This window comes from Schistocerca americana, chromosome 5 (genome assembly GCF_021461395.2).
Source record: "Schistocerca americana isolate TAMUIC-IGC-003095 chromosome 5, iqSchAmer2.1, whole genome shotgun sequence".
In the NCBI taxonomy this organism is placed as follows: Eukaryota; Metazoa; Arthropoda; class Insecta; order Orthoptera; family Acrididae; genus Schistocerca; species Schistocerca americana.
The window spans coordinates 58,767,251-58,792,292 of NC_060123.1; the positions used below are offsets into that span (position 1 = coordinate 58,767,251).

The following is a 25,042-nucleotide window of genomic DNA, read 5'->3' on the forward strand; positions in this document are numbered from 1 at the left end:
GAGAATCACTTGCAAAATGACACATGTCATATACCAGCTATTATGTAAACACTGTTCAGCATTCTACATTGGCATGACTACCACCAAATTATCAATTAGGATGAATGGGCGTAGGCAGAGGGTATGTACTGGCAACTCACAATATCCTGTTGCAGAGCATGCTCTACAACATGACATTCGTGACCTCAGTACTTGTTTCACCACATGCACCATCTGTATTCTCCCCCAGACATCAGTTTCTCAGAATCTGCAGGTGGTAGCTATCACTACAACATGTCCTTGGTTCTCACCACCCACCTGGCCTTAATTTACGTTAATTTCTTCCATCTCAGCTTTTCTTCATTGTAATTACTCTTTGCTTCAATCCGTTTTAGTTTTCTACATCTTTATTTTCTTTCCTATCTATTTTTCATTGCCCCTTCCCACCTCTGTTACGTACAATGCACTTAGCTTCTCACTCTTATTAACTTGTGCACAATGTTAAAGTAATAATCTCTATCGTACATATTACCCTGTCTTCCATTTTTAAGCTCTCAGGTTTTCAAATCTTGTCCGATGCAGTCCCCAACGATCAGTCTTCCCTTCTCATCCCGTACAGTAAGTCTTCCTTGACCCGCAGTTCTGGGTGGCTTTCCCAAAATCTACCCCTTTTCCTAGACCCCTCCAGTCCTTTTCCTTCATCCCTCTTCCTTCATCTTCAACCCTTTTCTCTGAAGAAGGAGCCACTGGCTCCGAAAGCTTGCCAATCGCAACAGTTTTTTTATGTGTGTGTTCTGCCACTGCTTGGTGAGGTGATTTTTTATCTATCCAATTAAATAAGTTCCTTATTGAGGTATGACACTATTGTTTCTCTGTCTAGTTTGCTGAACACAAATCTTTCTGCTTGTTTGGATTCCCTATGTGTTTTGATATTCCCTGTTGCTATAACTGCCTCATTGCTACTGATCCCAGTTTCGATGTGGACTTCCGCAAAGAGGTCAGGTCTGTTTGTTGCCATTAGATATATAATATCTCCATCAATAGCGAGGTTCTGAACTATCATTTCTAGGCAGTTTACAGCGAAGGCAATTAGTAATATTTCACAGGATGTCTTTTCATACCTCTATCAAAACTATAATTATCCCATTGATTGTTGGATGATTAAAATTTCCTCCAATGATTAAAGTATGATTGTGGAACTTACGTTAAGTGAACTGAGGTTTTCTCTAAAGTTTTAAGTTACATCAGGAGAAGAACAAGGTGCTCGATAGACAGACCCTATTATAAGTTTTTGTAGACCCTTGATACTGAGTCTTGCCCAAACAGTGTCCAATGCAGCTTCAATTTCTATCTCAGTGGATCTAAGTTTCTTGTCTTCTGCGACAAATACACCACCTTCATTTCCAGGTGCCCTATCCTTTCGATATATGCTTAAATTTTCCCCAAAGATCTCACTACTGTCAACTTCAGGTTTTAACTAACTTTCTGTGCCTAATATAATGTGAGTTTCAGTGTGTTTTAGGAGAGCTTCAAACTCTGGCACTTTGTCATGAATGGTTCAACAGTTAATCACGAGGATTGTGGAACTCCCATCTGTGGCAGGCATTTGTGATGTTCGCCTGCTTTATTTCTTCGTTGATAGTCCTCAGTGTCGACATACTGCATTGTTATACTGGCTGAAAAATGGAGGGGTGGAAGTTCAACACTGACTACTGTAAATGATGTAGTCAACAGTTGCAAAGTTGCGTTCACAATTCTTTACTTTCACTGTGCACAGCCCCCCAATATTACACAGTTATATGGCCAGTTCACTATTGGTAAATGTTAAGCCTCATTTATTAGGTTGCAGGCAAACATCAACACACTGCTACAATAGCTTGCTGTTGAACATTATGAGCACTAAATACCTAACCACACAGTTCACAGTTCTTGCAGAATAATAATATACTTGTGACACTATTTCTCAAGTAACTTGAACAGACATTGTCATTGCCTTAACACATGGCCCACTTGTGTTACACTAATTCATATGTTTAATGCTTTGTTGTTACTCTAACTGATACAGACTTCCTGTCGAAAATCCTCCATGGACTGACTGTCTCGGGATAAAAAATCTGGCACTGAAACTATACTTTGTTTGATGTTTAATTTACAGTAATTACAATTAAAACATAACTCATTCAGTTAACTGAATACATGTAAAAATTCCTTTTTTTTAACAGTTTCTTCTACCACAAAGATTAGGCTGAACCATTTGTTTAAATAATGAAATTAACAGATATAGTTAAGCAAACAATGCTTTTGACAAACCTGCTAATTATTTTGGGATTAATTGAGGACTTGTTTTGCTAATATGTTTTTGAATAGAGCCAAATAAATACTTTAAGAATGCTAGCAGTTCTTCTTCCAAATATTTATAATTATCACAGAATTTATGTTTGTTTATAAGTCAACAATAGAATTGAAGTCACAAAACGATTACTAATTTCACCCTATAACAAAAGATATTAACTAGGAATAGTCAAAATAAATTAGGAAATTGATTATATACACAAAACTAAGCACAAAATTAGATCAAGTGCTATATTTCCTAAGACTGAGGGCCAACCTTTCTCTTTTATGAAAATGCAGATTATACTCATTTAGGCCTTTGTTAATTGTAATTACTCAATAATAATAATAAAAAAGATGTTAAGGAGGCAGATGGCAGAACAAGAGAGGAAGTAAAAAGATCCCAGCTTGCTTCGCCATACGTTTCTTTGGATCTTACTCTGTTACTTCTGAATTTCCCACAAATATCATTATCTGGATTGGAGGGAGATTCGCCTAATATATATATTTAAAAAAAAAATTTAAAAGTGTAGTGCACACTTGACCCATTTAGGGGGACCCTACAACTCTCACCAAACCCTCTGAGTGTATGGTTTGGACCTTTCACCCGATTAAGAAGAAGGAGGGTGTCTTCTGTTCTGGGGCAATGCTCCAGATTGAGAGCTTCCATTGAAACTCTATGAACAAGGCTGGTATTCTCAACCCTCTCTGTTAATCACTCGAATGCTGCTAGCGTGACCTCAGAGCCTAGACAACAGGCATCATTTGTTCCAACGGGAACCACAAGTTGTATTTGTTTACACTCTGTTTCCTCAATGGCTGCCGAAATAGCCTCTTCAAGATGCTGAATGTGGTCTCCAGGCATACGCACTGAGTGTATCTAGTGTTCCTTCCCACCCCTTGCTGCCATTTCCTTAAGGGGTACCATTATTCACCTAATGTTTGAACTGCTGATGATTAATAAACATACCCTTTTCTCTCTGCCACAAAATGGGCCTCTCCAAAACAGGTGAGGTGGGTTACACTGACTCAGATTCAGATTCAATGAAAAAAGCCATTTCCAACTTGTTAGTTAGAAGGAGCGGTATAATGCCCTTAATCGTCCCTAGTTCCTAGGTCCTTGTCTATCCTGTGAAGGATGCCTAGACCCAACATTGACACACTACTAACACTATGGCACACAGGTAATGATGGGGCTTGTATTTCCTGTAGGAGAGACAGTATCCACAGGAGAGGATACTGCTTGAGGAATCTTCAGTGACTCTGGTACACAACTCTGGTAGCTTTGCCAACACACCCATTTGCAGCAGCTTCCAAACACTTGACAGTAGTCAGGGCGATATCCAGCTGCTCATGTGTAGCAACCAACTTGTCCTCTGCCTGAGAACAGAAAACACAAAGGGGCTGCATTATGCCTGATGCAATATTTTACAGAACAGTAAACAGTTTATTCTTGGTGCTGTATTTTACAGAATAGTAAATGAATAACTTTATACTGAGCTTGCAATTCTCTTTTAATTTATGTGTTTGTTGTACTTCAAATATTATCAGCAGTCTTTAAGTAATTTATAGCCAAAAACGAGGTATCTATTGTGACAACAGAAAGCTTGGTACAAGTTCTACAGTACCATCATTTTACGATAAATATGGACAATGTACACTGCTACTAAAAGACGGAACTAATATAATGTGATATGTTACTTATTCTTAATAACTGTAAACTACAACTGCCAATTTATTACGAATAGGTTACACAAAACACTCAAATTGCAAAAATCTTTGCAAGTTCCAAAACTTCTCAAAATATACCTTTCTCATGTAAATATATAACAAAATTTGGAAAATGTTAGTTTGTGAACAAGGTACAGTGGCCAAGATTTCTGAAAAGCACAGTCAATCTTATAGCTGACAGAATAACATTACAGAATATGACACATTCCTATAAAGCATAGGTTATGTTTAAAATGGATTATTTAATATTACACAATGTATCTCGACATTTGCGCTAGGTTTGATAAAATTGGCATGAAAAACACATTTAAATTTTATGTCAAATTTTTGTATGTAACTTTTTGAAATGAATTTATGTAGCACTTGTGATTTTACTCTTAATACAAAGGAAATGCTGGGAGTCAGCTGAAATATGTAAGTGTAAGTAAATAAATGTGTGAATTGCACAGATTTTGTATCCATTTTTATACTAGCTTGCCAAAGGAAAGTGCCAGAAGCAAACTACAAACTTTGAATCTGAGATAGCTGAGTGGCAAAATTGTCTGAATGATTACATTGTCATGCTGAATTCCATCTCTGATCATGCACAAGCAAATGCAGGCTAATCCATGATGCACCGTATCCAATATCTACTCATGTATAAAAACTAAATGTATATTCACTACTCTTGTCAGCTGCCAGACATGTAAAGCTGGAAATTTTATTTAAAATGTCTTACAGTGCTAAGTGCTTAAAAATCAACAGTTCTAATTGTGCAATCTTAATGACAGCTATGAAAATCCTCATTTATTTAGTTTGATTTGTGTTGTGTTTGCTTTTATTAGAAAAGTACTTGGCTGCCAGGCCAGTGATATAACTTCCTTTTTCAGACTTGATCCAAAGGGTTCATCTGAAAGGAACTTTTAAAACTACTCAAGCAGCTTGGCCACATTTTAGGAAACAGAATTATGGTCGAATCATAGTAACAGCATCAAATTCTGGGCTTTATGGAAACTTTGGCCAAGCCAATTACAGGTTGGTTCTTTACTGATAGGTTTCTGAATCCAAAGCATTGTCATCCAAACTACAGGAAAACTTTGAAAGAATATAGGTGCAAAAATATTTCATGTACAGAATAAATTGAATTTTTAATTTTTACTTTTGTATGTACAAAAAGAATAGTAATTAATATCTATCTTACAGTGCAGCAAAAATGGGTGTTGTTGGACTCAGTAATACACTTGCCATTGAGGGAAGAAAATACAACATCCACTGTAATGTCATTGCTCCCACAGCAGCATCCCGACTTACAGAAGATATTCTCCCTCCAGGTTAGTCCTGCAAAAGCACATATGTACATTTTTTTAACCCTAAAATTGTTTTGTACGTATCATAGCAACTTGTGTTTATATCTGGCACCTCATGACATAATAGAATTTGTGTTAACTGCTACTAATGGGACAGATCTTACACCATCTTTAGATCTGTTCAGTTTTTCAGTTATTGAAAGGGTGAATGTTGGATAGTATAGTAATAGATTTTATGGTATTATTTTGTTGCAGACTTTTTTGCAGAACTTCGCCCTGAATTGATTGCACCTGTTGTCGCGTGGCTGTGCCATGAAGAGTGTGAAGAAACTGGTTCAATTATTGAATCAGCAGCTGGTTGGGCAGGAAAATGCAAGTAACATTTGTACACACATGATTTATTTTGCTGTTGACATTGCTCCTCTGCCAATTTGAAGCCATTCCATCTTGTCTTACCATGTGCCCCTCTCTCTGTTCTCACACAGTTATTACACTCACTTGGTAATGTGCTTTGTGTATTCTAATATTATCTGCTTTTAAGAGTTTCACTCATGTTGCTCCTTTCAGCAGCAAGGTAACTATAACCAGCCACATGTCTTTAAATACATTCCAGTATGCTGCATCTTCTTCCCATAGACTTCGTTCCTCCTTTTTTACTTGTTCATTTATTTCTGCAGAACTGAAAATATGAGCAAGTTAACCACACATTTGGTCAAGTAATGGTTACTGTTAGCAGTATTTATGTCTGTTCAACTTTCGGGTGTATGTTTGTATTCCAGATTAACTTGGAATCTCCAAACAGATTCTGTATGCACTAAATTATGCACCTTTTATATAAACTTACAGCATACGTGAGTGATAACATGATCCTCAGCTCCTGTTATGCATTTTCTCATTGCCACATATCATACCGCATAATGCTTTCGGGCAGCTTCACTGCAGCAAAAGAGTTCTTACAGGACGTTTTAAAAAAACTATGTATCTTGCAGACTGATTCTCAAGAAATTGGGTGTAATGACAGGGCCAATTATTTACAACACTAAGCAAGACTCACAATAGCTCTATGTACATGGAATAAAACTGTTCAGTGCACTGTCGCCTACCTCATTACAATCCTTCAGATGTGTTCTACATAACAGACTTAAAAAGAAGGCTTTCTATGCCATCAATGAATTTTTTGATTGTGCAAAAGTTGATCTAAAATTTTAACTCATACTCCATAGGTTTTTATGCAGATCTACGTGATTAGTTGTTTTCTGTATTATTATTATTATTATTTTATATGTATTATCCAAATAGTACCAATTATTAACATCATGCACAATGCTCGAAGATGAAGTAAGTAAATATACTCTCCATCTATTCTTTAGCCGTCTCTGATATCTGTGGTAACTGGTGGTAATGAAGCAATTACTCGATAGTATAGGGAATATCAGCATATTACAGCAAACACATTGTAGCTCAAAATTACTAAAAACAAACACAAATTACCTTTATTACTTGAAGACAAACTGACACTGTGATAAACATATTTCTTTAAGCAGATGCTGCCACTTACAAAGAACATCCAGAAATGAAAATAAGTGATACACAGAAAGCACATGGCATAAAGTATATGCTACACTCAAGCACAGTCAGTTTCGTTTATTTCCTGAACTAGAAAAAAATGAAGATTGGATGTAGCAAATATGCGATATAAGGTCTGAGAATGATAAGCAACTCATTGTTCTCCTCTTCTGTGATGTACTTTGTTTCTTTGTTCGATTTATGCTTAATTCTTATCCTGTGCAAAGAAGCCAACCTATTCCAGTCAGACTTTGTGTCACATTTTCTTAATTCTCATATAGAATGGTGATGTCATCCACAAACTATAAAATTTCTTGTCATTCATTATTGCTTTTCAACTTTTATTACTTGAACTTGGGGTTTATATATGTTATACAGTGAAACCTCTATATAACGTTTTTCAAGGGACCACAAATTCTGAACACTGTATAGAGGAAAACACTATAAAGAGGAAGGCTTCCAAATAATAATTATCGGGCATTACTGAAGATCGGGATACCACTAATAAGCTTTGACAAATGGTGCCATAGATTACATTTTAAATTTTCACAACACTGTAATATGATGATATTCATTGCAAATTATCAATGTAACAAATGATTAGTTTTTTGTGATTAAAACATGGAGCCCAGTAGGTGGATGGGTGAAAGGAAATGGATGAGTTTGTACTGTAAAAAGTTATAACAGATTCTTAAGATATGACACCATTGTCCAAAGCTGACAGGTGGTATCCTGTTCTTCAGTTGACCCAATTGTAGAATATGAGCCAAATTTTGTTTATGATATACTGAACATACTACATAAAAACACAGTAAATGGTACAGACTAAAAAAAGAATTAGTTACAAAAAAATTACTTTAATAATTAAATTATGAAATGGAACTTAAATTTGCACAAACTCTAGGAACCTATGCAACCTGAAAATCACATACCTACGATTTTTAAAATATTCAAGCACGCATGTTTGTTTTCTATTTCTCCTAGACACTATGGCAATCTTTTCTTGCTCCAAATGATCAAGTTGAACTACTGTTCTGTCCTCAAGTCTATGGGTCATCATATATCTCCTAAATGTTTCAAAGCCTTCAGCTGCCTTAGTATATGAAGGCACAGGGTCATCTTCCTTGTCACTGTCACTTTCACTTTACTATTATTCTCCAAGCCTCTATCTGCAGTCAGCTCCTCAATACTTTGTACTCCTGTGGTTGCCACATTGTCATCCACAGCCACAAAGCCCTCAAAAGTGACAGAATCAGTGCCTATTAATTCCTAAACCTCTTGCAAATCACTTGCAACATCTTCCACAGGAGCTGCCATCTGATTCTGACAGAATCCCACATTTTTTAAACAGTTTTCAATAGTCTCAGCACTGACTCCCCTCCACGAGTACATAATTAAATTCATTGCCTGTAAAAGTAAAATACTTTCACATTTCTCAGAAAGATACATCTGGTGGATGTGCCGCACATCTGTCCACAAACAGCAGCACTTTTCTTGCAGCACTCCCCATTTTGGCATCAAATTCTCCGAGAAACTGAAATGGCGCCAAAAAGATTGTAAGCGGAATGTGCGTCACGTGTTACATGATCGGGTTCTGCCGCTGACAAATGAAACACTCTGAGTGCGGGATTTCCGAGCCGGTGCCAACTGTGAATCCACAGAACAGAAAACGATGCGTCTAGATCCAGTCACTTAAACGTTATAAAGAGGTAAATAATTGACCAGGGTTCCAAAAATATGAGTGTTACATGGAGGAAATTGTAATATAGAGGAAACGCAGTAAAGAGGAAAATTTAACATTGTTTATATGGGCTTTTAGTCGGGACCGAAAAAAACGGACGTAACATAGAGGAAAACGTTATATGGAGGAATGTTATAAAGAGGTTTCACTGTATGTTATTTACCCATAGCTGTATTCTGTCCCTGTGCACTTCTCAGTGTTAGATATCTCACCTCATCTTAGATTGTTAAAGGCTACCTCTATTGCCACAAATACTGTGATGCTAGCTTGGATTTTCTTTTTTTGTCTCTCCATTTCTAAGAATAAAGGGGGAACTGTTTCACTGGTATCTTCTAAAATTTCTAAAGACAAACATATCTTGAAATTTTCTTTTCTTTTTGGAATGTAACAATATTAGAGAAGGAAAGTTGCTACTCACCATGTAGTGGAGAGGCTGAGCCATGATAGGCACAACAAAAAGATTCACACAATTAAGGCCTTTGTCAACAATAGGCGCGCGCCCGCACACACACACACACACACACACACACACACACACACACACACACACACAAACGCAACTTGCACACAGGTCTGCAGTCTCAGGCAACTGAAACCACACTGCAGATGTGTGTGCGAGTTGCGTTTGCGCTTGTGTGTGTGTGTGTGTGTGTGTGTGTGTGTGTGTGTGTGTGTGTGTGTGTCTATTGCTGACAAAGACCTTAATGGTTGAAAGCTATAATTGTGTGAATCTTTTGTTGTGCCTATCGCGACTCAGCGTATCCGTTATATGGTGAGTAGCAACTTTCTTTCTCTAATATTGTTACATTCGATCCTGGGTTTTCCATTGTTTGATTTGTTTCCTTTTTCCTTTTATTTTTCTTTATTATCATCAGAGTAATGGTTTTGTAGTTCTCAGTTATTCATTTGTGCATTCTTCAGTTCCAGTGATGAAGCTTTTCTGAATATGTAATAGCATTTCTGCTGCTTAATAGAGTGTGGAACTAGATCAGGTAATCTTCTAATTCCTTTGCCTTCTGCCATAATCCAAATGCCTAACTGTCAAACCATTCAGCGTGCAGTCATTCTTGATCGTATAATCATAATGCATTTGTCTTTCATATAAATTTTATCTTATTGAATGTAAGGTCCACCTTCTGTTATGAAAAACATTCTTTTTTCATATAGATAGAAATATATTTCAACAGGTTTTTACCCCCTTCAGTGGATTTTATTTATTTAAATCCTGATCTTTTTATTGTAGGGTTATGTGGTGGGGTTTTATTTATTTGATTCTTTTTTTTCTGTTATGTTATAGGGTTATGCAGGACTCTCTGTACATTATAGTGTGCTTGTAGCTTTTCATTTGCAAGTTTAGCTCTCACCAGTCTTTCTTTATCTGCATTCTCATGAGTTGTAAAGCACACACAAACACTACACATATTTTGCAGAACCTTGTTTGTAAATAACAGCAATCAAACTTCTTCAAACTACAGTGTAACTTTTGTTGTTACGTTCCCAGTCCCAGTTTGGCATTTACTCAAGACGACGCAAAGATTTTGAAATGTGGTTGGGTTTATAAGAGAAAACAATACTTTGCATAACAGCCAGATCTTATATCCAATAATTTTTATCTTCAATCATGGCCAATGCAAGAGCTGAAAAACCAAATGATGAATAAATTTTGTCTTCTTCTATTTGGTTGTGGGTCATCTTTTTCCCATTTTAGAGACGTTTAATGTACACTGGACTTTTATTTGCCCTTTTTATGCAGTCAAGTCTTGCCCCATCAAGACATAGGTGAACATCTTTACTTTTTATACTCTAGAAATTACATTTTGTCTTCCTTTAGCAGTTTTTGTTATGTATTACTATATGTTTTTGTTGCAATAATGGAAATTCAGAACAGCAACAACAAACAAACAGTCTGATTGTATGTGTATCTGCCACCATATTTTCAAATTTCTTTGACATTCTCTCTCTTCCCTTTTATTTTACTTCATTGCTCTTCTTGTTGATATTCCTCGTAATTGACTCTAACCATGCCATCCTCTGCTTTCCATCACATCCTTGCATTCTTGTTAATTTGTTCTTCAGTTGACAAGTTAGTGTTTCTTCAACTATCCACGATTTCTTTGACTTCGCCAGTGATGTACCTGTGGTCACCTCCATGGGCCTCTTTTTTTATTCTTCTTCTGTACGAAGACCAGTGGTCGCTGAGTCAGAAAATCCACACTTAATGTGATTCTGTCTTAATTCAGCTGTATCTCACTGTCATATGTGCTTCCTTTCCTCCTCCTCCTCCTCCTCCTCCTCCCCCTCCTCCTCATCTTCATCCTCATTCTCCTGCACCACCATCACAAGAAGATTACTGGATTCATTCACTTTTTATCTCCTTACAGCTTGTTACTTCATGTTCTCATATTTTCTACCAATTATAATGTTGTACATGAATTTCTGGTGTGACCATGCTCTGTCTTTGTGTGTCTATCATCCCCTTGATCCGAATCCTTGGGAACTAGTTCGCTGCTGATTGTTCTTTTTTGGGAACTGTTCATTTTTACTTGTTCACCGTTCATTTGTGCTTGGTATACGGTTCTTATGAAAAACTGAAAACTAGTAGTGTAGGTGACTGAAGAATGGAGGGCACCAAGAGGGGGCACTTATCTCCCCCCCTGGAGTATAGAGTTTTTATTCATTACAGAATTCTTACACACTTTTAGAAGTAATTTCTGTGATTCTGCAGAACCTGTCGTTTAGCCAACCGTAGCCTTGTGTAGATGATCGCAGGGAAATAATATAGGGTGGCGCATGGAAAACCGGCCCCGAGTACAGGACTGCTTGCCAATTACGGATGATGTGTTGCTGGTTACGAGAAGATACAACAAACAGACAAACATGTAATAATCAGGCAGCGTAGAAATAACAAGCTAATGCACGCAACAATTGCGAAACAATCGATGACGATGTGTAGAGAGCTGGAGAAGAGAACATGAAAATCTCACGCGACGCGCATGGGCTATAGCTCATGTAGTCTTGTAAACCTGTTGGTGGCTGTTTCCCAACTTAATAGACCACAAGTGTCTTGTATAAAATTCTTCGTTTCGACTTCCACTACATAGCTATGCTACGTTGTAAACAATAATCGTTTACACCCTATATATACTTCACGTTGTCTCTGAGTTCATAGGCGAAGTAGAGACTTCATGGAAGCATAAAATAAAATGTGGTTTTCTCATACTTGTGTCACATGCTTAGTAAAAATTAGGTTTTTATGTTGCATTGTTAACGTTAATGCAGCAATAATAATAATAATTAAGTTTGCAGTAATAAAGTTTTTGGTTTGAAAGCACCTTCTGAACAAATGTTTTTGAGATAATAAGTAAATATGATTTTATGGCAATCTATGTCTTTTCAAATGGAGAGGCACTGCTTTTCCTACTGAACCAAAATGACCCACAATCCACTTTTTTTTTTTCAAAGAAACCGAACTAGCAGGTAATGCAAATTGGAAACAACCGAACTTAAAAATAAGTAGAGCCTTCCTAAATGTAATGTTTTGTATATGAAAGATACACGAAAAACATTTTATATGAATTTTCTTACACTAAAAATTAAGCAAATTATTGAAAGTTAGCCGCTAAATCAAGTCGATGAAACCAAAAAATATATGAATAACAAAAAAAACCTGCCTTGTTATAAGTATGTCTTCTGCTGTTCATCGATATAATGAAGTGAGCTGATATGCCCTTTTGTTACCTGAAAAGACGTACCTGTTACATACAACGTAATTTTTATGTGATTTACTTAACTATAAAATACTTTTTGATAACCGGTCATGGACGCTGAATAGCCAGAACCAAGTGCAAGAACAGTTTGGACACATGTAAAATAGGTGAGCGCAGTGAACGAAACGAACAACTGGATACTGAACTAACTATGAGTAATCAGCAGTGGAACTGAGACGGGTGGTCATGCGAAGAACGACGAGTGCGGCCGAGGGAGACCGAGACCGAGACTGAGACGAGCACGCGACCGAGGCTGGAACGAGAACTGCCGAAGTGACCGCCGTGACCGAAGTGAACTAGTGAACTATGAACTGATCATTCCTTGTTCCCGGGAACTATAAGTAGACCGCCGCGACCGAAGTGAACTATGAACCGATTGTTCCTCGTTCCCGGGAACTATAAGTAGACCGCCGCGACCGAAGTGAACTATGAACCGATCGTTCCTTGGAATTCGTTCCTCGGTTGTTTCGTTCATGGTGGTGAACCGTTCCTTTGCACCCGTTCGTACGCGAACTACCCATCTCCACTATAGTACTTTCTTTTCGGCCTTTGTCAGTATCCAAGTCTGTGATCCATACAAGACTATGCTCTATATGCATCCCATTAATGCCTACAAGATTTTTTAATATGGTATATTACTCATCATTACTAGGCTAAGACCTTAATCCACACATGAATATACTTCATAGTCCAGTATATGATTCCTAAATCTTTACCTCATGATATGTTCCCGTTTATTCCTCTTTTTCCACTCTCCAAGTTCTCCATATTTTATGGACTGTAAGACGCTACAAACTATAAGAAGCACCTGTAACTAAAACAAATCTTAGTTTATAAAACTGAAGTAACCTTTAAAATGTCTGAAGATCATCATCTGAACTTCCGTTTTCTTCTCTTCCTTCTTTATCTTCTTCCACTTTATCATCATCATTATCATCTTCATATATAAGATGGTCTTCACTACCATTGAGAGCATTACTTATGTCACTCTTCTTGAAAGATTTAACAATAATGTCTTGTCTCACTCTTGACCACTACTGTTTTATCCATTGGAAATTTGAACACCAGCATCCTGTACGTATGGCATCGTCTGACACCACCGCTACAACGGTTCTAGCCCCATCAGCTCCACCAACCCCAGTCACCTCTCAGAGCCGGAAGACTACACGTGCGCTCTTGACTGTGGTGGACACTTCCCTACCTGTTGCTTCTGCACCCCACCTACTTTGGGAGCACCCCCCCCCCCCCCCCCCCCCCTCACTAGGAAGGGTCCCTTGGGGTCATTCTCTTCCCAGGTCTCTGCTAGTGGGAACGATGACACCAGTCAGTGGCTGAAGAGCCGAAAAGCAGCTGGTCATAGGGCTTCATGTTCATTCCCAGTCCTGGAGACTGAATCAATGAAGTCCTCCCAGCAAGGGAAACCCAAGGAGCAATGAGAGAAATCAAAAAAGAAGATCCCAAGGACCAAGGGAATTGCAGTGGTGCCCCCACCACAACTACCTACAAGCCCTGCATCTGCGGATGAGGCAGAGATTCTGGCATCCACTGAGGACCTAGATCTCGCCGGACCCTCAGACAAAATAGATATAGACTGCTAAGGCTATAAGTCGGTGGCAGCAGGTGACCCTGAGGTGTAAATTGCATCATTGACTGTTCCATGCCTTCCCAGTCTCACAATGATGTCATCCTCTAGTGGAATTGCAGCAGTTTTTTCACCTCCTGACTGAGCTGCAACAATTGTTAAGCTTTACACCTGCTCTCTGCATTGCCTTCCAGGAAACCTGATTCCCAGTAATGCGGACCTCTGCCCTCCGTGACTATAAGGGATATTACAGGAACCGTAGTGACTATAATCGAGTGTCAGGTGGAGTTTACGTTTATGTCGTAAACTCAGTCTGTAGTGAAATTGTGCCCATTCAAACCCCTCTTGAAGCTGTGTCTGTCAGAATACAGATGACACAGGAAATAACTGTCTGCAATGTATATCTTCCTCCAGATGGTGCAGTACCCCTGAATGTATTATCTACACTGATTGATCAATTCCCTAAACCTTTCCTGCTTTTGGGAGATTTTAATGCCCATAACCCCTTGCGAGGTGGCACCGTGCTTACTGGGCGAGGCAGAGATGTCAAAAATTTACTGTCACAACTCGACCTCTGCCTCTTAATTACTGGGGCCACCACACATTTCAGTGTGGCTTGAGGTAGTTACTCGGCAATTGATTTATCAGTTTGCAGCCCAGGACTTGTCCCATCTATCCACTGGAGAGCACATGACGACCTGTGTGGTAGCAACCACTTCCCCATCTTCCTGACACTGCCCCAGCATCAGGCACATGGACGCCTGCCCAGATGGGATTAAACATGGTGGACTGGGAAACTTTCACCTCTGTTGTCACCGTTGAATCTCCTCCACACAGGAACATCGATGTGATGATTGAGCATGTGACTACAACAATCATCTCTGTGGCAAAAAACACGATCCCTCTCTCTTTACGGTTCCCTTGGCAAAAGGCAGTCCCTTGGTGGTTGCCAGAAGTCACTGAAGCAATTAAGGAGCATCGGTGGGCTCTACAGCAGTATAAGCAGCACCCTTTCCTGGAGCACCTCATAGCCTTTAAACGACTCCATGCCTGCGTTCACTAACTTATCAAACGATGGAAGCAGGAGTGTTAGGAGAGATACGTCTCAACGATTGGGTGCCATATTTCATGTTCCAAAGTCTGGGCAAAAATCAAACGTGTTGTCGGGTTCCAGACCCCAACAGGTGTTTCTGGTGTTAACATATATGGCATGTCATCTACCAACACAATCGTTATTGCTGAGCACTTTGTGGAGCACTATGCTCGAGCGTCTGTGTCAGAGAATTACCCTCCAGCCTTTTGTACTCTCAAATGGCGGGTGGAAGGGAAAGTCCCTTTGTTCACTACATGCCACAGTGAATCCTATAACGTCCCATTTACAGAGTGAGAGCTCCTCAGTGCCCTTGCACATTGCCCCCAACACTGCTCCTGGGCCAGATCAGATCGACAGTCAGATGATTAAACATCTCTCATCTGATTACAAGCGACATCTCCTCGTCATCTTCAGCTGGATCTGGTGTGATGGTGTCTTACCATCGCAATGGCGGTAGAGCACCATCATTCCGGTGCTCAAACCCAGTAAAAATCTGCTTGATGTGGATAGCTATCAGCCCACCAGCCTCACCAACGTTTTTTGTAAGCTGCTGGAACATATGGTGTGTCGGCATTTAGGTTGGGTCCTGGAGTTACATGGCCTAATGGCTCCATGTCAGGGCGGCTTCTGCCAGGGTTGCTCTACCACTGATAATCTTGTGTCCCTTGAGTCTTCCATCTGAACTGCCATTTCCAGACGCCAACACCTGTTTGCCATCTTTTTTTTTTTTTCTTCTGAAAAGCATGTCACACAACCTGGCGACATCCTATACGTGCCACATTATACAAGTGGGGTCTCCGAGGACCGTTCCTTGTTTTTATCCTAAATTTCCTGTTGCATTGTACTTTCTATGTCCAAGTTGGTGCCTCCCATAGTTCCCCACATATCCAGGAAAATGGGGTCCCACAGGGCTCTGTATTGAGTGTATCTTTATTTTTAGTGCAGCAGCTGTAGGGCCGTCCGTCTCACCTTCTCTGTATGCAGACGACTTCTACATTTCGTACTGCACCACCAGTACTGGTGTTGCTGAGTGGTGCCTACAGGGAGCCATCCACAAGGTGCAGTCTTGGGCTCTAGCCCACGGTTTCCAGTTTTCAGCCGCAAAGTCGAGTATTATGCACTTCTGTCGGCATCGTACCACTCATCCAGAACCAGAACTTTACCTTAATGATGATCCACTCACTGTAGTGGAGACATATCAATTCTTAGGACTGGTGTTTGACTCCGAATTGACTTGGCTTCCTCACCTTTGTCAGCTTAAGTGGAAGTGCTGGCAGCACCTCAATGCCCTCTGCTGCCTGAGCAACACCAACTAGGGTGCAGATTGCTCTACACTGATGCAGCTCTACAGAGCATGTACCGAGGCCATGAAGTGGTTTACACTGACAGCTTGATGGCTGATGATCTCGTCAGCTTCACGTATGTCCATGGAGGACATATTGAACAGCATTCCTTGGCGAGTGGCTGCAGTGTTTTCACTGCAGAGCTGGTGGCAGTGCTGCTATAATGTTCTAGTCTCCCAAACTGTCAGATTTCACCACCACCACCATTGCTGTTTTATTAGTTGCTTGGTTTCTTAATCATCTTCATTAGCTTACTGTGTGAGCATGTAAAGCTGACACAGGTGGGTAGCAGTGGTGCCGACTTACAAAAAATATCGGGGGCCCCATACTGAGGAAATTTTCTAAATTTTAGATGAAAAATAGTGAGTTGTAAAGTTTTTTAAAGCATTTTAGAGTCATATGATAAACATTAGAACCCCGAAAACTGGACTCTCGATAACTCGACACTCCGGGAAACTCGACAAGTGTGACATGTTTTTTTGGCTTTGAGAAAAGAAACAAAACATAAACACGCACGGTATTTTCATAAAAAGCTAATTTAATTTACAGTAAGAATCATGCTTATAGACAATTACAGAGCAGTGAATATATAGCTCTGAAATGACTCAAATTATGTTTAAATAAATCTTAAACTATCATTAAAACAAATAAACATAAAATATTGCTGTCACACTGTAATAGCACTTTGATGAATAAGTGAAATAGCAAATTTAAGCTTACTTTGAATAAGGCTCAGAGTTCATTAAATAAAAGCAATATCTCAAAATTAAGCTTTAATGCAGTTAATAAACTTAATACAGTATGCCTAATACTTTCAGTCAAAAGTATGTGTTTTAATTGGATTTTACACCCTAAAAATATTTAAGTATTTGAAAATAACTAATACAGTACTATAGTAATATAGTAATACAGTACTAAACTAGTACTAGTATTTTGAAACTGAAAATTTAACATTATTTATGTATTTAATTCTCTATTTTATAAAGATTTTTGATATTGCTCAAAATGCCATTATCAGGTGTCTTTAGAAAGGTGCAAATGTCGACCGTCTGACTGGATTACTGAATATGAAGTTGTTCATGACTGGTCGGATATCCGATTCATCCAAAACATCTTGATGGGCATGAAGAACAGCCAAGTTCAGTCGCTTCTGTGCCATTATTGATTGGAGATATGACTTCAGATGTTTAAGGGTGCTAAATGACCGTTCTGCTATTGCTGTCGTGTTTGTAACTACTTGGAGAAGCTTAATGCACTTCACTACTTCACATAACATCTCTCCAACTGTAGGCTCTTGTGTAATGTACTTTCTTACATCACGCATGTTTTTTAAGACCAGTTGTTCTGTATTAGCGATATCAGCTAACATATTCAAGTGTAAGCGAAGTGTCTCAATGTCTAGGTCATTTTTGAAAAACTCAGTTGATTTTTCCAAATTTGTTTCACCTCTGTTTACTAAAAGCAAGCACTCTTGTTCAACTGCAATGACCTGTGCGAGTCCAGTTGAAGCAAACCGCACAGCAATGCAAGATTGCACCATTTCACAAACTCTAATGTAAATAGCTTTGTAGTATTCCTTTGGGGTTTTGAAAGTGTGCCGTGAGCTGGCTTCGTTGTTTTCGTACTTCACTGGGATACTTCGATTCCGTGGAAGCGAAGGATCGTGAATTTGTGAATGTTTTTCTTTTAAACACAATGCCCATAAGTGTTCAAAACTATCACGCCTTCCATTCAGTATACAACTCAAGCCCTCATATATTGTTTTCCAGATCAGCAACACTTAGATAAGGACATTGATTTTTTTCATTGACATACTCTGCTGGGTTCCTTGCATGGCAATAAAGACATAAAAAGAAATAAGTCTTGAATTGTAACAGTGACTCTAGGTAGCCTGCACATTTGTAACCTGCCTCTGTTTTGTCCTCTGCAGAAAATGTTTCAAAAAACTCTATAAGTTCTTCAAAGTTCTTCAATATTCTCAAGATACTAGAAGCTCACATAGTCCATCAAGTCGGGCAAAGAGGTCGTAGACCAGCTTGGTTGTTGGCACTCTCACAGCATATGCTTCTGAAAAGTCCCATCCTTTTGCTGGATTCCCTTATGGTGTTTATCAAGTCCTTGGCTAAAGCCATAATATCCCTCATAGACCTAAGATGGCAGAGACTGTCTACAACTGCCAAGTCTAAACTGTGAGCAGTGCAGTGCACATAACGTGCTTTTGGTTGTATATCCAAAACTAACTTCTTTAGTCCTTTGAACTTACCTCTCATATTCGAGGCACCATCAAGCACTGTCCTCTTAAATTATCCATTGACAAATCAAGATGTGCAAAAATGTCTTTTAAAATACTAAACAGAGTTTATCATTCAGTGTTGGGGATCTCGTATAAGCCAATAAAGTCTTCGTTGATGATTAAGGAATCATCGACAGTACAAATACAAAATGACTCTTGTTCGTGACTCAAAGAATCACGTGTTTCGTCAACCATAATAGAAAAATGTTCAGTCTTCTTGATTGAAGCCAATCCCTTTCTCAACACAGACTTTCCTAGTAGATCAATGATCTTGTTTTGAATATTGTGGGAAGTCCACTTATACCCTGAATGCCCTAACCAATCCTTACACTCAGGTATGTCATCCTTTCGGAGTTCCAGCATTTGAAAAAAATTTGAGTTTACATCTTTATGCCCTCTAATTGCTAGTCCTTGTCGGTATAGAAATTGCACAGTAGTAAAAATTGTCTCAAGCTAAATGGGCTTTCTTTATATCACTGTCTAACTGTTCATTCAATTGGGAGGCCACACTTCGGTTAGTGATAGAATTTAGCTTCAGAACACCTTCTTTATGCGTAAACGTATTTTCATGAAGACAGAATTTTTCCAAAGCCTTTTTCCAGTTATAAAACCCTACAGAAGTAAATGCATCTTCCTTTTTTTGAAGAAAATTGTAATAGATTTTAGCACCTGCCTCTTTGCATGTTTTGCAAAAACTTTTTCAGTAGATGCTTCATATTCTAGCCATGTATATTTGATCAACCAAGACGACTGAAATGATCTTTCCTTACCAGATTGTCCAGACTTTGGCTGTGAACGGTTCTTGTCAGAAGACACGAAGCAATTGGTGACACAATAATAGTTGGTGGTTGACTTGCAATATCATTAACTTCCAAGCGCGCCTTTTTGGTAACAGGTTTATTCATTGCAAACTTAATTCACAGTACATTAACAGACTAAAGTAAACAAATAAAATATAGTCATATAAAATAGTCCACTCGGTACTAAAGTCAGAATACTAAACTTGTATGCAGCTTGCACTGAATGAAACTATCCACACTGAATGACTGCGACAGCAGGGTGGACTTTATATAGCCACAGCGTCGTAATGTTTTGAAGCATAAAGGCGACCTGAGGTGGAGGGTTCCAGGTGCTTCTGCTCCAGCTGGTGCCATACTTTACCCGAAGGTTCATGCACCGAGACAAATTCTAAGTGTGCCATCAGCACCATAACACTATCATGATTCACACTGCTCGTTTTCAGTTAACCTGCTTACTACCATAATAATTATTTGTTTTAACTCATTACTGAATGTATTTTAAAATGTAACTATTATCAAACAAGGAAAATAAAAAAATTCCAACATAGTTTTATGATTTTACAAAGCATAATATAACTAATAATTTTCGTAAATTATTGGGGGGGGGGGGTCCACTCCCTCCAAACAAATTTTTGAGGGGGCTCGGGCCCCCTCAGGCCCCATGGAGTTGGCGTCTGTGGTGGGTAGTATTGGTTTAATATAAAAACTGGCAAGAATAATTTGTTGATTATGTTGCCCATATTAACACATTCTGTTTACAGAAACACATTACACCATTATTTAACAGTATTCGTTACCACACAGTTGCGTGACCATATATTTCAGCCCTCTTTCCATTCTAATTCCCTAGTTCCTACTAAGTTTCATTTGGAGTGTCTATCTTTCTCTTTAGATTTTCCAGCTGTCCCATTAAATTCTAACACCATCCTCATCAGTTTGTAACATGTTGATTATCTTTTCCCTCATCCTTATGAGTAGTGTCTGGAGATCAGGGGACAATATTATCTCAATAACTTTCAAAAAAGCCATTTGTCATCAGAGAAAGTGTGCCCAAAGCATCCACATGCTGTCAGTTCTTTCTGATTCGTCCATCTTTGCGACAGTTTCCAACCTTTAACAGCAAGAGAATCTCTCAATCCTCTATATATCCCTTTGCCTGTATGTGAAAAGCTGCCAATGGAATGAGGGTAATTTTTTACCAGAAATCTGTTGTCAGCCACGCATTTAATTTCTGCTTAAATTCAAAGCAGGGGTTAGTATCAAACCTGGCACTCCCAAGTGCTGCTCTGCAGTGTTTAACCATATTATATTGTGAATCATCATAGGAAGTTGCTTACTGTTGATAACATTTAATTTGTATTTGTATTTAAACAGTTGTAGATGTCCAGGGGATACTGTGTTTGTTGCATGTTTAACTTTTCAAAGACTTGTCAGTAACAGTTATCTTTCAGAATGAATTTTGAAATGTAGGAGAATAGTACTGGCAGATATGGAACTGTGAGGGTGGGCTGCAATTCATTCCTGGACAGCTCAGTCAATTATAGTGTTGTCTGTCGAAGCTGAGGTTTTGTATTTGATGAGTCCCAGTCTGGCACACAGCTTTAATCAACCAGGAAGTCCAAAACAATTATCAACATTCTAAAAATTCTTTTTTTTAGGATTCTTTGAGAAAAGCTTTTTGAAATTATTTTCATTCATAGGTCACTTAGTAAGAGGCAAGGGAGTCATCCTTCGACAAAAGCTCACCGATGATGTGATTTTGGAAACAGTGCGTGACAAGTGGCCTGAAGTTATAGACATGTCTGGAGCTGAGCGCCTTGAATCTATCCAGGTCAGCCTAAAACTTAATTTTGTGGCAAAACTTTAAGAGTATATTGATGTGTATTTCTTAGGTGATTTTCTGTACTAGATATATTTATTGGCATGGCTGTTGAAACTGTTAGTTACCATTAATTTATCTATTATTTAACTTACGAGTCTTTTGCATGTACACTTTTAAGATGTGATATTTAATATTTTTTTGCATTAAATAAAAGCTGAGAATTTCAAGCATATTATAGTAGGACCTTGATACTTCACTATGGTAGGACACTCGCGCATAAGTGTTCCTGGCTGAAAAAAATGTTGATAGTAGTGGTCTGAAGTAACTCGTGCAGTGGCTTTAGGCCAAGGGGCACATTTATTTTATTGTATTTATTTATTCACCCAGGGGTCATATCACAATGATAAAGGATTTCTCATAATAATAAAATGAAAATAAATAACTGAAAATATATATACGCACAAAATATGTAAGTGTGCCTTTATGAGGATAGGTCGGGTGGTTGGCAATAATGGTCTTGATGAAGGGACCTTCCTTGGCATTTGCCTGAAATTATTTAGGAAAACCACGGACAATCTAAATAAGGATGGTCAGACAGAGCAAACTCTATCCTCCATTCGTGCACTTTACTTTGACTGATTAAACAGTAACGTTGACCAAAAAAGCCCAACTACATAAGAAATTAAGGAGGTGGGACCTTGATACCTGAAGCAACCAGAGATTGTTGAGAGTTTCAAAGAGTACATTAGGCTATGCTATCTGAGAAAAGAGAAAGTAATAGAAGAGAAGGAGAATAGTCAGCTTTGACGTATGAAATAGTGAAGGCAGCAGGGGAAGAACTTGGCAAAAAATTGGCCTAGTCGATATCTTCCAATAACACAAGATAATATGGCACACAGGATAGACAACATTTCTGCATAATTGCTGTGAAGCTTGGGAAAACATAGCATGACAGGACTGTTGCACCTGGTTGTTGTTGTTGTTGTTGTGGTTCTCCACCTGGTATGTACAATATATGTGACAGGTGAAATAATCTCAAGACTTGAAGAATTCCAGTACTAAAGAAGTTAGGTACTGACAGGTATTACTGAACCATTAGTTTAATAAATCACTGTTGTAAAATAACATTAGATATCTAGGGAAAGATGAACAGTTGTTAAGTCAAGCTGGGGGAAGATCAGTTTGGTTTCTTGGAGAGATGTAGAGACGCATGTTAATGCTGATGCTGTGAGTTAGAAGATAGGTTGGAGAAAGAATAATCTACATTGATAACATTTGTAGATTTAGAGAAAGTAAAGGCTGTTCACACAGTGATAATATATTTACCATAAAAAGAATTTTAGAGAAATTATGAGAATTCAGTGTAGAGAGACATGTCACTTTTATTGACTTCAAAACAGCTTTTGACCCTGTGAACAGGACATGATGATTAAAGCTGGATGTCCTAGACATCTTATTAAAGCTATAACAAGCTTATACATGGACACAAATAATAATAAAAGTTGGTAATAACAAAAACTGAAGAAATCACTACCAATAAGGAACTTAAACAAGAGTGTAGCCTGTTACCAATCTTATTTAATGTATATAAAAATGATTTGACAAAAAACTGGGGCCATGAAATTAATCCAGGTTACTGATTAATAGAAATGAGTACATTCATATTCTTATGTGCGCAGATGATGTTACCATTTTGGAAGAAAGTGATGATGAGCTAGAGAAAGCAGTCTGTAAATTACATCAGTTAGCGGGAAGAGAATATAACTTTCAAATATCATCACAGAATTTAGAGTCCCAGTTTGGCATGCAGACTTAAACTGTCAGGAAGTTAAACAAGAGCATACACCTGCCTGCACAGCGAAAAATTCATTATGTTTTGATTGATCGTTGTGTTGTAGAATAAGTCATACCATCAATTGCTAATGTTGCAGGAAGCATCAGGCTCGTTAATGACAGCCTTGGAGGAAATGAAAGCAGGTGGAGCAGTGCCCACTGGACAGGTAAGAATGATGAAAATGTTCTTGTCCTTTTATGACAGTATTGTGAAAACGATAGATTGCTACTCATCGTATAGAGAAGATGGAGCAATCTATCTTTTTCATCATACTATTGTTATTACATCCTGTACTTTCCTTTATTTTTGTGTCTTTATGAGCTTATTGTGTTTCATTTTGAGTGCCTAAATGTTCAAAGCTTGAAATATTTTTTCATATGTTATACTTATTCAGAGTAGTTGGTGGCTGTCAGTTTGCTGTTAATAAAGTCCTATTTTTTACAATTTTACAGAAATCAGTGTCTGGTCAGTACTCATACACAAACAGGGACCTCATCCTTTATGCCCTTGGAAGTAAGTTTTCTCAATATTACAGTATTGTTGCAGAGAGACTGCCATTGCTGTTGCAATTTAATGCATCTAAGATTTGGTAGTGACAATTTATAATCTGGCTTATTAGTGTTGCTACAACAGTGACATCTGTTTACAGTTGGTGCGACAGTTACTGACCCGAGTGACCTCAAATACCTGTATGAACTACATGAAGATTTCGCAGCCATCCCCTCGTTTTGGATTCTCCCTGGCCAAGTTGCTATGATGGGATCTGATTTAATTGGTGATGTCGTTCCTGGTAAAGAGGTCGATTTTTCTAAGGTGTGTGCTATTGTGAAGTTTGTTTTTCCTTTCAGTGTTTTCTGTAAAAGTAGTTTTCTGTTAACATTAGAATCATAAAAAATGTTGCTATGAATTTGTAGCCATGTGAAGCACAGAAAATGATTCGAGGAAAGATACAAATGGTGACAAAGATGCCACAAAGAAAAATAATTGGGTTGTGACTTGGAATTGTTAATGATGAGATCTTTATTATTTCTCATTCTTATTTGTATAGATGTTCTCAGTGTAGGACCATAGCATTCCCTGTGATGTATTTTGATTTTCTTTCTCTTTTACAAAAAGTATTACACAAAAGAATGGAAACAAAATTCACTGACAGTTATATTCTCATAGTTAACACTTTTTGAGAGTGCTCTTATTTTAATTTGTTGTTATTATTTTGTTTGGCCCCTTAAAGAACACGTAGGACCATTAGCTATAATGAAAGTTCATGTAGAATGTAAATACTTTAGGAGTAAAAGAGACCAAAAAGGCATGCCCCTTGCTATCTGAATTTCACCTTCCTTTCTGTCAGTTTGGAAGTGAGAATTAATGTTTCCTCGGTATTTATTGTTTCAGTTTCTCAATGCTACTGACATTGATGACTGAAGATGATTTTTCTAACAGTGTAGAGCAATTCTGGGAGAATGGGTTCCTGTTAAGCAGTAGTGAAGGTTAGCTTCAGTGGGAAGGAGTTTCTTACTGTAGAAGTTCCAGTTATTTGTGGAGGTACTACATAATTTTTCTGCACAGTTTTCATTGGTCTCTCTGTCATTGAGACTGTTCTGATAAATACTTGAAGTATTTAATATGAGTAATAAAGTCATATCTCATTACAAGGCACCCCCAGTTCTGTGTATTTTGATTTGAAGCTCAGTTTCGACAAGAACAACACAAAATGTTTAAGGGCATGACTGGTTTCTGTGATAGTCCTAGTGATCATTGCAAGGTCATCAGATGAGGTGAGGCATGTGATACTTCTCATTTTACCTCATGTTCCTATGTGTATTCCAGGTATTTCTTTTTATCTTGTTTTTTTGATCTTATCAAACGTGCTGAAA

General features: G+C 38.2%; 1 protein-coding gene across 3 annotated transcripts in view; it reads left to right on the plus strand.

Moving 5' to 3' along the window:
• The window catches only part of LOC124615490 (peroxisomal multifunctional enzyme type 2), a 131,702-nt gene that overhangs the window by 44,577 nt on the left and 62,083 nt on the right, over window positions 1–25,042 (plus strand). For all 3 annotated transcript variants that reach the window (XM_047143432.1, XM_047143433.1, XM_047143431.1), the window contains exons 5-11: window positions 4,911–5,055; window positions 5,224–5,351; window positions 5,583–5,699; window positions 21,213–21,343; window positions 23,266–23,334; window positions 23,621–23,681; window positions 23,818–23,981. In XM_047143432.1, the coding sequence (XP_046999388.1) occupies window positions 4,911–5,055; window positions 5,224–5,351; window positions 5,583–5,699; window positions 21,213–21,343; window positions 23,266–23,334; window positions 23,621–23,681; window positions 23,818–23,981 (815 nt within the window). The remainder of the gene's footprint in view (window positions 1–4,910; window positions 5,056–5,223; window positions 5,352–5,582; window positions 5,700–21,212; window positions 21,344–23,265; window positions 23,335–23,620; window positions 23,682–23,817; window positions 23,982–25,042) is intronic.